Below are 15,068 nucleotides of genomic sequence, written 5' to 3' on the forward strand. Positions count from 1 at the left end.
GATAAGGATCAGTTGGGAAAATTTGATTCCAAGAGTGATGAAGGGATCTTTCTAGGATACTCCGGTCATAGCACTGCTTTTCGAGTGTACAACAAACGTCTGCGATCTGTCCAAGAGACTGTCAATGTGGTGTTTGACGACACTTCATCCCTACAGAGTGAAGTAGTTCCTCTTGTCTCAGACACGGACCTGGTGACTAATGTTGAGAAGCTTGTGCCAGAAGCTGCCAGTCTTGTTGTCTCTGACAGGCCTGTATTACCACCTGGTTCAGATCCTGTGACTTCTCAGGTTCATAGGAATCACTCCTCTAATGACGTTATAGGTGCGATTCAGGGGGGTAGAGTCACCAGAGGGAAGCAGATTGACTTTGCTCAGCTGGCTGGGAAGAAACAAAAGGCTGTTGTTCCAGAATCTGTCTCTCAAGATTCTGATGTAGTGCAATTTGCATGTTTTGTTTCTTCTGTTGAGCCCAAGAATCACAAGTTGGCGCTCTGAGACGAGTTTTGGGTTGCTGCTATGCAAGATGAGCTGGAACAATTTGAACGAAGTGATGTTTGGGAGCTCACTCAGCATCCTGCGGATGTCAACGTCGTAGGGACAAATTGGATATTCAAGAATAAAAGTGATGCGAGTGGTTGCATTGTAAGGAACAAAGCAAGGTTGGTAGCTCAAGGGTACTCTCAAATTGAGGGAATTGATTTTGATGAAACTTTTGCTCCGGTGGCAAGGTTGGAGTCAATCAGGTTTATGTTTGGTATGGCATGTGCTCTGAAGTTCACTTTGCATCAGATGGATATTAAGAGTGCCTTTCTGAATGGAATACTGCAAGAAGAGGTTTATGTTGAGCAACCAAAGGGTTTTGAGAACTCGCAGCATCCTGAACATGTTTATCGACTGAAGAAAGCCTTGTATGGTCTAAAGCAGGCACCACGAGCATGCTATGAGAGACTGACTACATTTCTGATGGATCAAGGGTACAGTCGAGGAAGTGTTGACAAAACATTTTTTGTTCTTCACAACAACAATGATCTGATGTTCGTACAGATCTATGTGGATAACATTGTCTTTGGTTCCACTTGTCAGCCTCTCGTAAAACAGTTTGTGGAAAGCATGTCTCAGGAGTTTGAGATGAGCAAGGTGGGAGTGCTAAGATACTTTTTGGGATTGCAAGTTGAACAATAAGCTGATGGGATCTTTGTCTCTCAAAGTACATATGCTAAGGAACTTGTGCAACGTTTTGGCTTGGATAAAAGTAAAGAAGCAAAGATTCCAATGGGCGCAAACGACAAACTCTCCAAGGACAAAGAAGGGCAGGATGTAGATGAGAGATTATAGAGAGGGATGATTGGTAGTCTATTGTATTTAACTGGTAGTCGGCCTGACATATGTCTGTTAGTAGGAATTTGTGCATGCTATCAAAAAAAGCCTAAGATGTCACATCTACTTGCTGTTAAGAAGATCATCAAGTACATCAAAGGGACATTGGACTTTGGTATCTACTATACCAATGATACTAACACTTGTCTGAGTGGATATTGTGATGCTGATTAGGCAGGTGCTGTGGATGATCGTCGCAGCACAAGTGGAGGTTGTTTTTTCATGGGCAACAATCTGATATCATGGCACAGCAAGAAACAAAATAGTGTGTCTCTTTCAACTGCTGAAGCTGAGTACATTGCGCTAGGAAGCTGTTGCACACAACTCCTCTGGATGCGACAAATGGCCTCGGATTATGGTATGGATTCTGATACCCTTTTAATTCATTGTGATAATTTGAGTGCAATAAATATTTCTAAGAATCCTGTTCAACATTCACGAACCAAACATATAGATATTAGACACCACTTTGTTCGTGAACTAGTTGAGGCGACACTGATCGAGATTGACCATGTGAGCACTGATTTACAGTTAGCTGATTTGTTTACCAAGCCTCTGGACTTCAACAGATTTGTAAATCTGTTGAAGTCCATTGGTGTTTGTGAGTTCTAACATGTTTTACCTAAGATGTGTTGATCAGAGACAGGAACATAAGCTAGGACAGGTCATAGAAATCCTAGAATACATAGAAGATCAGCACTCTGAAAGCAACTGTGGGAAATAGCTGCCTGTCATGCCGGTCTATTAATCCTGTCAAATGTTGTCATGTTTTAAGGAGGTCAAAAAGCTTTGAAGAGACACACAAGTAAATCCTCAAGTGGAAAACTCTATTTGGGGACAAGTATGATATCAATGATTGACAATGCTCATGATGTCACTGTGTTCATGTCAGTGAAACAGCTAACAGAAGGCTGAGGCACATATATATATATATATATATATATATAAATAATATGTGTGCTCTTCAAAGAGAGAATCTCTAGTTGTCTTAACATGTTGGGTTGGATTCCAGACTAAGGGGGATGTATTCAACTTGACATTTTAAGTCATTTGTGTAAATGTTACAAATCCTATGTTATTCAATCATGGATTTTAAAAAGTCTCATGAAATCCACTGTTATTCAAAACAGTTTGTGGATTTGGATTTTAATAAGTTTTAGGGATTCTGGAAGATTTTGGAGGATTTGTTTAGTTAAAATACAGAAATACAAATCTCATGGTTTTAGGTGGGATTTGAAAGAATTTTACCATAAATCATATCAAATCCCCCAAAATCTAGCAAAAATCCAAATTTTCTAAATCCCATCAAATCCTCCAAAATCATTGTTTCAATACACCCCCCTAAAGGCATGACAGTGTGAAAGACTACTCACTTGCATCAAGTCTCTGATTTTCAACAATTCAAGAGATTGTGATAGCTCCTGGCAAATGTTCTGAACAAGTGGTTGACACAGCAATGGTATGGTTAATACAGATACAGTTTTCCTTACATGGGTGAAGAATCTGAGTTTTTAGGAACATGTGTTTAATGTGATTAATGCACTTGAGATTAAAAAGGGAATAATATTCGATGTACCATAACAGATTCATTGAGTGATTTCAGGGCAGAGTTAATTGATGGGTCGAGGCTTAACAGCCCAAATAAACTTCAAGAGGGAGTATAAAAGGAGAGCCTAGGATTTTGAGTTTTTCTCATCCTTGCAATTTCAGATCTCTGTCGTTTAAGCTTCTGATTTCCTTCTTCCTCTGATTTTTTCTCTTTAACTCTTGATCACCATGAAGTCTGTGTTTAACGATTTCCACTATGATTCTAGCTCAGATGAGGAGCTCCACACCCCTCCGTCAGCCCTACCTCCGTCGTCTCCCTATGTTTCGATTGATCCTGCAACGGCGATGATCTTGTACGAACCCTACGACGAATCAACTAAAGCACCTCCGGTGCCTGAGAATTCCTCTCCCAGACCAGTGTCTGTCAAAGCAGATCATGACACATGCGACTCTTCATCTTCTCTACCAAGAAGGACAAGATCTCGGTGCCCGGTGATTGATCTGACCGGTGATGTTCCTCCGCTACCAAATCAGGAAATTTCATCCTGGCTGCGCAAACGACAATCAGCTGTTGATGCAGACAGCCGCGATATGAAGCGTCCGTCTCTTGGTAGGGACAAGAGTGTGTCCACCTCTCGCAGTGCTCCGTCGAAGGAGTTTGATTCCAAACGATTCATATCCGCTGATGCTGCTCAAAGATATGGTTTCTTTTCCTCTATAACCTTTGCTGCTGAGGTGTGTTACTCTCTGGGAATAAAGATCCGGCTAGGGACTTCCTTGATCAAGCTGGGGTGTTGAAAACAGTCACTCAAATCGGCGCTTATGATTCCGATGTATTCTATGAAGTCTGGGCAAATCTTCCAGCAGTGAAGGTTGAAGGGAACTCGGTTGATGTGCTGGTCCGAGACCTTGTGTATGAGTTCTCCCCAAGTCGCACTAATGCCCTGTTTGGACTCCAAACCGTTGATGTGCGCGAACAGAGACTGCAGACAGCTGCAATTCTGGAGGAGGATCTAGCTCTCTTTTTATCTGGTGTTAAGGTGAAGACTTGCAAGCAGCTGGTATCGACGGCAATCAAGGACCCAGTAATCAAGGTGTTAAATAAGATGTGCTGCAACAACTGGTCTCCCACGGTAAATACAGGGTACATCTCTGCAAACAGAGCTATGGTGATCTACATGATCATGCATCGCATTCCGTTTGATTTTGGGAGAATGATCTATGATCAGATCATCCAGTTAGGTTTGCAAGCTCAGTCAGGTTTTCGTCTCCCGTTTCCCAGTCTCATTTATCAGCTCCTGGAAGCTCAGCGTCCTGTTTCGAACCTTTGGTCGGAAGATCCAAAGAAGACCAAGAGTAAGAAGACTGCTTCACGTCCTACGGAGTCTCATCTTAGAGCTGGAACGTCTGCAAAGCGCAAATCCATCCGGTTGGCCATTCAAGTTCTACAAGACGCCTTGGACGCTGGTAAGTTGTCACATCTCTGATTATAATTTTGTGTGTATTGATATTTTTGACTAATCTGTGCCAAACAAGCAGGGGGAGATGAGTCTGATTCAGATGCTTGAGGGGGAGTTTGAGTTGTGGGGGATCTATTGTTTTTATGTTCTCTGCTCCTTGTTGTTTTTTTCGTTTATTTTTCAGACTTATATTTCTTTCGGTTTTGTGCGATACTTTTCGGGGTCGTAATGCTTACTCGTTGATCGTTTAATCTTTTGATGTTTTTGCGAGTTGTGATGCACTGTTAGTACAGCTGTATCTGTTTGTTGGTTTGTTGCTGGCTGTTTCTGTTTTGACAGGTTAAATGCATGGATGCTTGTTTGACAAGTTCAGTCAAAAAGGGGGAGATTGAAAGTGCAACAGAGCTCTAAAGGGAACAAGCAGATGTGAAGTGTCTCAGAGGGCTTATATGCTGATGTGGCGTGATGTGATGACGTGGAGAAATATTGTGGACATAATGACAAGATGCGTGAGAAGGAAGGAAGAAGAGATCAAGATATACTCGAAGATATTGAGAGTATATTTGATAGGAAAAGATAAGGGAAGATATTTTCTTAGAGATAAGGAATATTTCCTTTTAGTTAGGATTCACAAAGATCTAGGTTACAGATCGTTTGTGAGGTTATAAAAGGAAGAGCGCTAGGCGCAAAAAGAGTTAGCACTCGTGGGATAAAAAAAGTTGTGAGTTTTGTAAACCTTCAAACAAATACAAAAAGCTTTGAGGGTGAGTGTGTTAGGACTCTTTTAGATCTACACAGGGTGTTGTGTTAGATAGATAGGAGAGTTAGCTTTGTGTCAAGTCTTGTAAGAAAGAGAGTTTTTAGAAGATTGATTAAAAGCGTTTGCTTGGCACGTTCCAAGTGTATTCATTGTGTGTTGAGAGTTCTCTATACCATAACAAAAGACAACGCCACCATGCTATAGACCTTGGCCGCCATTCAGACACAACTTCGAACCATGGGCAAACGTCTTAACCATATTGAAAAACCACCACATGGAGAAGGCGAAGGACACGTACCCGACCTTAATGGCGATCCGCCGGGGAAAACGAAGCTCGCCGCCGGTGCTGTGTTACCTCAAGAGATAATAAGAGATTTAAACGAGGTCTGCGAGTTCGGGTTTTTGCTTCGGATCGGATCGGTTATTGCGGGTAATCGGGTATTTGAAATTTGTGTCGAAGATAACCGAAGTAAATTTTGGTTCAGGTCGGGTCGGGTTTCGGTTAATTCGGTTATTGATTTTTTTGTCAAACTGAACCGATTTTTTTTTTTGGCTACAAAGCTGTCAAAAAAAAAAAAGGAAAAGTTTGGGCCAAGCCCAGTAAAGAAAAAAAAATGCTTGTGTTTTTAAAAAACAGTGTGTTTTACATCACCTTCAACCTTTTACAAACCCTAAAATCGACTAAGAACATTGACGGCCGCAGATACAAACTCAGAATCTCAGTAGATCCTGCGAAAGAAGAGAAGGAAGATGAAGATCTCGGTTACCCGAACGGGTATCCGAACCGAACCGAAAAAACTCGGGTAACCGATCAAATTTACATAGTTTCCGATCGGTTCAACTCTCCTAACCGAAGCCAACCCGAAACCGAAGCCGACCCGAAACCAAAATTTTCGGTTTGGAACGGTTCGGTATATTCGGGTCGGGTTTTTATCGCAGGCTGAACGGAGATGGTGGACAAGTCGTTGAGCTGCAATGGGAACGAATGGTTGATGATCTTAAAAAGAAAGTTTCTTTGTAGAATTACATGCCTATCTGTGACGTTTCGGGGTCTATAGAAGGTGATCCAATTGAGGTTTCAGTCGCACTTGGTTTGCTAGTCTTTGAGCTAAACTAGTCATTCAAAACGCTTGAAACTGCAACCGTCCGCTTTTGCAAACTCCCACAACCACAACCGCAAACGCTGCGTTTGAACCAGTCAGACCTTAAGACGGTTGTTGTAGTTGACTGATAACTTTAAATTTTGTAGACTTTGATACATTTGGTTAAATGTTTGAATAAAAATTGAAACTTAAATTTATTGATTTATTTCAGTATATTTTTGTTATTTTATTATAAGTTTTGAATTAAAAATTCTTAAAAGTTGTAAACAAGTGGGCCATATATTTTGTTATTTTATTACAAGTTTCAAATAAAAAATTTGTAAACTTTGTAAACAAAATGGGTATATATGAACAACTTACTTTAGAAAATTGATTTGGGTTTGAGAACTTGATACAAAGAATATGTTCACTTGAATATATTCATGTGTTTAGAGATATATATTTTTAGTTATCTTTGGTTTTTGAAAAAAATACACACCGCGTGAAAATAAGCCGTTGAAATATATCGATTTTGAGCAGTCTGAAGCAGTACTAAGCAGTTTATATGATTGGTATTAACCGCTAGCAACCACAACCACTCACAAACGTTGTGTTTATGGGTGATAGTGAAAAAACCAATCAACACCTTACCCCCGAACATTGACCTGCTATACGATTATCTTTCTATGAATTTTTTTCATATACTCATGATATAATATCTAGGTCAATTGATAAAAATTGTGATTCCCATAAAATATAATATCTTGCGGTCAAAATCATAATAAGAATAAATCCAAAATTACTTTTTTTCTTTTCTTTACATACATGCAGGTTCAAAGTTGACTTTCAAAATTTACCATGTATGCATTAATTTTATTTAGCTATATATAAGATTTATGTCTATATATAAGCCACCTCATAAACATACAAAAAAAAAAGAGGGAGAACCAGGCAGGAAACAAATCTATAAAGAAACATGATTTTCTGTGGACAGGTCATCAACACAGATGGTAACAAAAAATTTCCTTTTTTCTTTAATTATATTTGTTTAATAGGTAGCAAACATTTCTGTCAAAAAAATAGTTTCTGTTTGAGGTTGTCTTTCTCAATATTGTTTCTTTCCAATACTTCTCTCTCTCTTTTTCTTTCTGTTATAACCTATTAAACTCTACAAAAAAACAGCAAAACTTAAATTGTTTCTCGTTTTTATAGAACTGTTTGGTAATTTTTATGTTTTTCGTATAAAACCCATTAAAAGTTTTTGAGAGTCCTATAAATTATTTGTTAGTAGGAGAAGAGGTTGCAGACCAAGAACAAGAGAATCTTCAGAAAAATGAGTTGTTTCTCTTGTTTCTCTTCAAAAGTTTCGGACAAAGAAGGTTCTTCGATGCCTGCTCCTTATAAGCAACCAAACTCACCTAGTAAGCTCTCGTCATTTTTCTTGGAAATGTGCAACGTTCGTTTTTGTCTAAATCGTTATGGTTTTTTAAAGAAAATTATGTTATGTATATTTCTTACAGAGAGAACAACAAAAGAAGTGGTGGCTAACAACGCAAACGTGCCATCAAACAATATGGGGGCACAGATTTTCTCGTTCCGTGAGCTAGCCACGGCGACAAAGAATTTCAGACAAGAGACCCTCATCGGTGAAGGCGGGTTCGGGAGGGTTTACAAAGGAAAGCTCGAGTCAGGACAGGTCGTGGCAGTGAAACAACTTGATAGAAATGGATTACAAGGACAAAGAGAGTTCTTGGTCGAGGTTTTGATGCTTAGTCTTCTTCATCATTCGAATCTTGTGAATCTTATCGGTTATTGCGCAGATGGAGACCAAAGACTTCTTGTTTACGAGTACATGCCTCTTGGATCCCTCGAAGATCATCTCCTAGGTACATCATCATCTCTCAATCAACATTTCAATTGTTTAAGCTAACCAAAAAAATATAATAATAACTAGAACCGGTTTTTGATGTTTAAACTAAAACAGATCTTGAGCCGGAACAAATACCACTAGATTGGAACACCCGAATTAAGATTGCTTTAGGAGCGGCAAAAGGACTTGACTGTCTTCACGATGAGGCTGATCCTCCAGTGATTTACCGAGATCTTAAGTCGTCAAATATATTGCTTGACCAAGAATACATTGCGAGATTATCTGATTTCGGTTTAGCGAAGCTAGGTCCTGTTGGAGACACACTACATGTGTCGTCCAGAGTTATGGGAACTTATGGTTATTGTGCTCCTGAATACCAAAGAACCGGTCATCTTACAGTTAAGTCAGATGTCTATAGCTTTGGAGTTGTGTTGTTGGAACTTATATCCGGAAGACGAGTTATCGACACAATGAGACCTAGTCATGAACAAAATCTGGTTACTTGGGTGAGTACTTTATATACTAGCATATATGATTTTATACTAATGGCTTATCAATGTAGACATTAATTAACAATTTACAACTATGGCTTAATTAGGCGCAACCGATCTTTAGAGATCCGACTAGATTCTCACACCTAGCTGATCCATTGCTACGAGGCGATTACCCGGAAAAGAGTTTTAACCAAGCTGTAGCTGTGGCCGCGATGTGCCTGAATGAAGAAGCTACTGTTAGACCACTAATGAGCGACATTGTCACAGCCCTGAGTTTCCTTGGGGCATCCTCCGATTTCTCCACTACCGGCCCTAACCATTTGCAACAAAATCGATCCAGGGAAGATAATCAGGATGCACCTCTGTGGGATTCAAGTCCTAGATAAGTTAATACGCAAATGTAGACATTTTATATTATTATATGACCCAACAATTCACAACTTTTGTTTCTTCCATTTATTTTACTTTTGGGTTAAAATTTCTTCCATTTACTTTATTTGTTTTTTATAATTACATTTGGTCCAAATTTTTATCAACATATAGCTTCTAAATTGCTTTAAAATGAAAATAAGATATATAGCCCAGCCTAAACGAAGAGTACACTTTTTGTGTGTGTGTGTGTGTGCGCGCGCGTGAGAGTACACACATTCCATTTAGAATAAACGTACAAAGTTACAAACTCATTCTAGTGTTAAAAGAGATAGGTAACTAACTAATGATATAAGCCTTGCATGGGGAGGACTAATAGTACTCGGCAAAAGTCTTTATGAATACGGACAATAACAGGATATTGGAGGACTTTAACATGCTAGTGGGCAATTGCCGATGATTCTATTTGAGCGATAAGTGATGGTGGATATTAAGATCCATGACCATGAGGCCACAAATTGCCAAAAAGTTCGTCTTATATTATACTAGCAAGTAGCCCACGCGATGTGTGGTTTATATATGCGTTATTAACTTGAAATATAAAACGAAGTTTTTATTCAATTATATATGAAATGTACAGATGTAATTGTTAATATATATTTTGAAAATAATATTCATAATACTACAGTTCAACTACAATTTATAATTTATATATTGTTATAGAGTGTTTCATAGAAGGGTCATGAAAAAAGAAAAAAGTTAAAGTAAATAGAGAATTTGTTAGTATTTTCGTTAAATAGTTAAGATAAATTATATTTTTTATATTTTTTAATAATTTTTTTGTTTTTTGCAAAATAAAAAACTGATAAGTAGTCTAGAAAAAAAAGTGTAAGATCTTACTTAATTTTTTTTATAGATAATTTATGTCATTTTATATATTAATTTTATTGTCATCATCCAAAAGTAATAGTTAAGAAAAAATAGTTTTCTATATGATAAGTCAATTTTAAAATAATTTATTAAAACGATATCACAAACAAATATCTTATACTATAAGTTTAACCAGTTTTTATAAAAATTCATGAAAACAAAGTGTGTTAAATTTAATTGATTTTTATTTTCTGTATATTGTCTTTATTTCTAATCATTTTAATATAAACAGTATGATTAAGAATAAATTAAACTTTGAAATTATTGTTTTTTGTTATATCATAGGGTGATAAAACAAATATGTTATGATACAATTATGTTTTTTAGTACATATAATGTAAACACAATCAAATATAACTTATAAATTACTATTAAATACAAATTTGAATTATATCTTTATAACAATATATATGATTATTGAATATAATGTGAGTTTTTATATATTAGAATATCTTTTATATTGAATTAGTCTATCATAAATTATTTTGGTTTCAGTTTTTATTTTGAAATGTATGAAACCATTTTATAGTAATAGGACAATTAGTTACAGCAAAGTTAATTAATTTTTCTGTTCGTTAACAACAAATAATTTTATAACATGATAAGTCAATTTTAATATAATTTATTAAAACGATATCACAAAACATATATCTTATAATCTAAGTCTAACTAATTTTTTAATAATACTTCATGAAAATAAAATTGTGTCAAGTTTAATATACATATGTTTTTCTTCTATAAATTGTCTCTATTTCCAATCATTTTAAAATAAATAGTATAATTAACAATAAATTAATTTTGAAACTATTGTTTTCTACTATTTCTTGGGGGAGATAAAACAATTATGTTATGATACCATTTTTTTTAGTACATATGTTTTAAAGACAGTCAAACTGTAACTTATAGAATAATATTAAATACAAATTTGAGTTGTGTCTTTAATACATTATATATGATTATTGAATATAATATGATTATATATATATATATATTTAAAAATCTTCTATATTTTTAATTTAGTCTATCATGTTGAATTTGGTTTCAGTTTTTACTTTAAAAGTATGAAACTATTTATTTTTATTTGGTTTCAATTTGTTTATATTTTTTAGTTGGGTTGATCGGTATTTTTTTTAGGTTTTATGGTGTATAATTTCATTATAAAATATATTATAAGGTAAAATAAAAAAATGGAAGGAACAATGTTGAAATTTACAAAGCAAACTATACAACAATTATCTTTTTTTAAAACAAACCATACACCATGTAAGATACAAATAAAATAAAGTCAAATAAAAATTAGAATGTTAAATTTAAAATTAATAAAAATAACATTTCTCACAAAAGTAAAATGCCCAAATGTCACATTGTTAAGCAAAGTTAGAAAAAAACTTTCTCTTGTTATATAACATACGAGACTAAACACAATCAAAATCTAGTCATGTGAGAACCTTGCACGAGCCTGTTCTCTCGGTTGTCTTCCAATTACGCATTTGCCTTGGCAATAGTTATACAGGTTTCTTTAATCTAATGTTCAGTTTGGTTTGTATCTCATCTTCATCCTCCTGTTGGCCTTTTCTTTGTTTCCGCTTGTGGCCCTTGATAGAGTTAGAACCGAACCCGCTCTTGATCTTAGATGCATATGGCGGAGAAGCTTAACTTTGAGGTTATCTCGACTACACTGGTCACTTTTTGAATTGATAATCATAATTCAGAGAGTCGTGATATATATAGGCTTCTCTTTCTAGAGATGCGATGATGGGTACTTTTTAATTTTTTATCATAACTTGTATAACTAATAAAAATAAAAATATATTTATAATCTGATATTACTAATCCTAAAAACTCCAAATAAATTAAAACTAAATTATTATTTTGTATAAAAAAACTTAAATTATTTATCTCAAAAACTAAGTCATGTCCTAATATGGCTTTAAATGAATTTATAATTGTAAATAGAATATATTTTTTTCTAATACACATGAAATAAATAAAAACTGATCTGAAACCTAAATTCATTCAAAAACTAAAGATATACAACTAAAAAACTTAAATGTGAACCAAAAACAAATATTATTCTATAAAACCATTCCGAAAATAACAATTTCTAATTCTTTTATCACGTAAGATATCTCTCAGATCTTTCTATTCTTTTATCAATTATACGTCGGTTTAGGGTTTAGATTTTACAGTTAAACAAAATTATATGCCGGTTTAAATTTCTAAAAGTGGTTAGGGTTTAGATATGATAATTAAAACTGTAATATAATATCAAAATTTACAATTTTAAAATTAATTAATCTACATAATTTATTTCGTTAATTAAGATTTGTTTTCATAATTTAAAAAGGTGAATAAAAGAGATTAGAAATATATGGCATGAAAACATCATCATCACTTACTGCTAAAATAATATCTCAAGAATATAGTAAATTAATAATGCATGACAGAGAGAATTAGCAAATAAAAATATGCATGAAACACTTTTTTTTTTTTTTCCAAATTCCTTATTTAAGGTTTTTTCTTTTTTCTTACAGTAGTCATAATAATAATATAAATTATAAAAGGGGAAAAAAAAAAAAAGTACGGCGGTGGATTCAGGCCCTTGCCGCTAAAGCAAAAGCATCGCACCACCGTTTATATACAAATCTCTCAGATCTCTCTCTCTCTTTCTCTTATCTTGTGATAACAATGGCCGAACCTACGGATGCTATTACGGTGAAGAACGACGAACCACCGGAAGAAGAAATCTCCGATCAATTTCTCTGCTGCGTTTGCCTGTAAGCTCGTTTTCTCTTTTCAACCCCTTTTTCTTCTTCTTTATCAATCTTTCTGGTTCGCCTCTTGCAAAAAAAAATCCCCCCTAATTTTGTGAATCATTAGGTTAATTTGTTGGGTGGGGGAGGGGGGGGGTGAAATTAGAGTATAAAGCTAATTCGAAATAAAAAATAATCTCCGTTGTTCTGAGTCTGACGATATCGAGATTGTCTCTCGGACGATTTTTAAGATTTTGGAGCTCCTTAAATCTCCTCTGTATCGTAAATCGTATAGCGTAATTATAGTATATTCGAATGATTAAAATCAGCTATTTCGTTTAATTCATATGTTTGTTTATGGTCATTTACGTATGTTGAGAAGACGACTCTAATGCATTAGAGATTGTGTTGTTGCTTCTTTTTTTTGTGCAGGGAACTTCTTTACAAACCAATTGTGTTATGTAAGTTGTTGACTAAGTCATAAGTCTCATTTTCTCCAATTGTGTTATGTAAGTTTGACTTGGTTTCTAATGCTTCTTTTGGATGGGTAATGATAGCTTGTGGTCATCTATCATGTTTCTGGTGTGTACATAAGTCCATGAATGGCTTCCGCGAGTCTCATTGTCCGATTTGTAGGGATCCGTATGTTCACTTTCCTTCTGTGTGTCAGAAGCTTCATTTCCTGTTAAAGAAGATTTACCCACTTGCGCATAAGAAGAGAGAAGAACAAGTTTTGAGTGAGTCCTTCGATCGCTTATATATTTTTAATGTTCCTACTCTGGTCAAAAGTTTTGATTTGATCGTATGCAAGTGTCGTTTTTTAGGTGTCAGTTTTGTTGATTATATATTTGTTTACTATTTTCAGAGGAAGAACAAGAACAAGATTGTTTTTCCCCGCAGATTGATGTTGTTTTCGATAAGGAAAATGCTAAGGATGAGTCTGGATGTAGCGGAGATTCTCTAAATGTCTCTGGTGAGTGTACTACACTTGCGATCAATCTTTCTGCTGAATTTTACTTTTGCTTTTTATTAAACTGCTTTACACTTACAATTTTGGGTATTTAGATAAGCAAAAGGTGGAAGAGTGCTCAAATGCAATGAAGTTATGTATTTCATCAAGCAATCCCTGTATCCCCAGCAATCAAGAACCCACCGATGCACGAAGTCATAATGCTCATGAGAATGACTTACTGAACAATGCTAGTAAGCAAATTTCAAAAGATGATTTGCTCTGTTCAGCGTGTAAGGAGCTGCTCGTGCGACCCGTAGTTCTCAATTGTGGGCATGGTATTATCTTCTTACTTGTTTGCTTATGATAAATGTTTTAACTTCCTGCTGTTTGAGAGTATCACCTTCAAATTTTAAAATGTGCTAATTTCTTGTCTAATCCTCTTTGCAGTGTATTGCGAAGGATGTGTAGTAGATATGGCTGAAGAAAGCGAAAAGATCAAATGTCAAGAGTGTAATGTTTGCGACCCTAGAGGATTTCCAAAAGTTTGTTTGATTCTTGAACAGCTTTTGGTAGAAAACTTTCCTGATGAATACAATTCAAGGAGAAGTGGTGGGATTCAGAAAACTCTTGCCCACAATAGCAAAGGAAGTAAGTCCTACATCTATGCCTTGAATCAATCTGTAGTTATCGACGCATGCCATCTGCTTGTGCTCTTATACCTTATTTCTTGTTATTACATTAGAATATGTGAGACCTATGTGGACCACAAAGACTCATAGTTTGTACTCATTTTCACTTCATATTTAGATTATCAAAACTATCTCAAGGAAGGCCCATCCTTATCAAACGATAACAATAGTGATATTCCTTGGTTGGCAAACCCTGGATCTAATGTTCACATCGGAGCTGGTTGTGATTCTTGCGGAGTAAGTGCATATTGTTATCTAACCCGTTTTTTTTGGTAGTAGGATTAATAAGATTAACGTGTAATATGTGACATTGGTGTGCAGGTGTTTCCAATCATAGGGGATAGATACAGATGCAAAGACTGCAAGGAGGAAATTGGGTATGACCTTTGCAAAGAGTGTTACGAGACTCCTTTGAAAGTTCCAGGGAGATTTAACCAGCAACACACTCCAGATCACAGGCTTGAGCTGCAGGAGGCTCCTCAGCTGGCGAGGGATCCTCAGTGGGCGGATGTTCCTCAGCTTATGATCACTATCAATTCTATTGCCTATATTCTCGGACCTTCGCTTAACTCATTGGAAGGGGTGGATACAGATGAGGGCGAGGAAGGGCCACCTGGTTCTTCTAATGAGTCATCAAGCACAGAATGAATTTGTGTTTGCGTTTGTTATTAGTATTTATTGTATATTGTCTATGGTTGTTAACATTTTAAACGAAGTTTATTTCTTACGAGCGTAAAAAGAAAACAAACAACAGAAAAAGAAAAAAAAAAAAAAAAAAAAAAAT

General features: G+C 35.7%; 2 protein-coding genes across 2 annotated transcripts; both read left to right on the forward strand.

Moving 5' to 3' along the window:
• On the forward strand, positions 7,561–8,977 carry LOC104707718 (serine/threonine-protein kinase At3g07070-like). The gene is made up of 4 exons (XM_019242524.1): positions 7,561–7,648; positions 7,748–8,113; positions 8,212–8,603; positions 8,696–8,977. The coding sequence occupies exons 1-4, from the start codon at positions 7,561–7,563 to the stop codon at positions 8,975–8,977; spliced, it is 1,128 nt and encodes a 375-aa protein (XP_019098069.1).
• On the forward strand, positions 12,447–15,011 carry LOC104789806 (E3 ubiquitin-protein ligase PRT1-like). Its single transcript, XM_010515455.2, has 8 exons — positions 12,447–12,667; positions 13,076–13,104; positions 13,201–13,380; positions 13,509–13,616; positions 13,709–13,930; positions 14,043–14,243; positions 14,403–14,521; positions 14,606–15,011. Exons 1-8 carry the CDS (start codon positions 12,579–12,581, stop codon positions 14,930–14,932), a joined length of 1,275 nt encoding a protein of 424 aa, XP_010513757.1. The 5' UTR covers positions 12,447–12,578; the 3' UTR covers positions 14,933–15,011.

This window comes from Camelina sativa, chromosome 1, assembly GCF_000633955.1.
Source record: "Camelina sativa cultivar DH55 chromosome 1, Cs, whole genome shotgun sequence".
In the NCBI taxonomy this organism is placed as follows: Eukaryota; Viridiplantae; Streptophyta; class Magnoliopsida; order Brassicales; family Brassicaceae; genus Camelina; species Camelina sativa.

What these genes read in the sequence shown, in the direction of transcription:
- LOC104707718 (XM_019242524.1), top strand. Translation starts at nt 7,561, where the DNA reads ATGAGTTGTTTCTCTTGTTTCTCTTCAAAAGTTTCGGACAAAGAAGGT. An exon ending in CCTCGAAGATCATCTCCTAG is followed by an intron (nt 8,114 to 8,211) that starts GTACATCATCAT and finishes AAACTAAAACAG; the next exon opens with ATCTTGAGCCGGAACAAATA. An exon ending in AACAAAATCTGGTTACTTGG is followed by an intron (nt 8,604 to 8,695) that starts GTGAGTACTTTA and finishes TGGCTTAATTAG; the next exon opens with GCGCAACCGATCTTTAGAGA.
- LOC104789806 (XM_010515455.2), top strand. Translation starts at nt 12,579, where the DNA reads ATGGCCGAACCTACGGATGCTATTACGGTGAAGAACGACGAACCACCG. An exon ending in GAGAGAAGAACAAGTTTTGA is followed by an intron (nt 13,381 to 13,508) that starts GTGAGTCCTTCG and finishes TACTATTTTCAG; the next exon opens with AGGAAGAACAAGAACAAGAT. An exon ending in CTGGTTGTGATTCTTGCGGA is followed by an intron (nt 14,522 to 14,605) that starts GTAAGTGCATAT and finishes ATTGGTGTGCAG; the next exon opens with GTGTTTCCAATCATAGGGGA.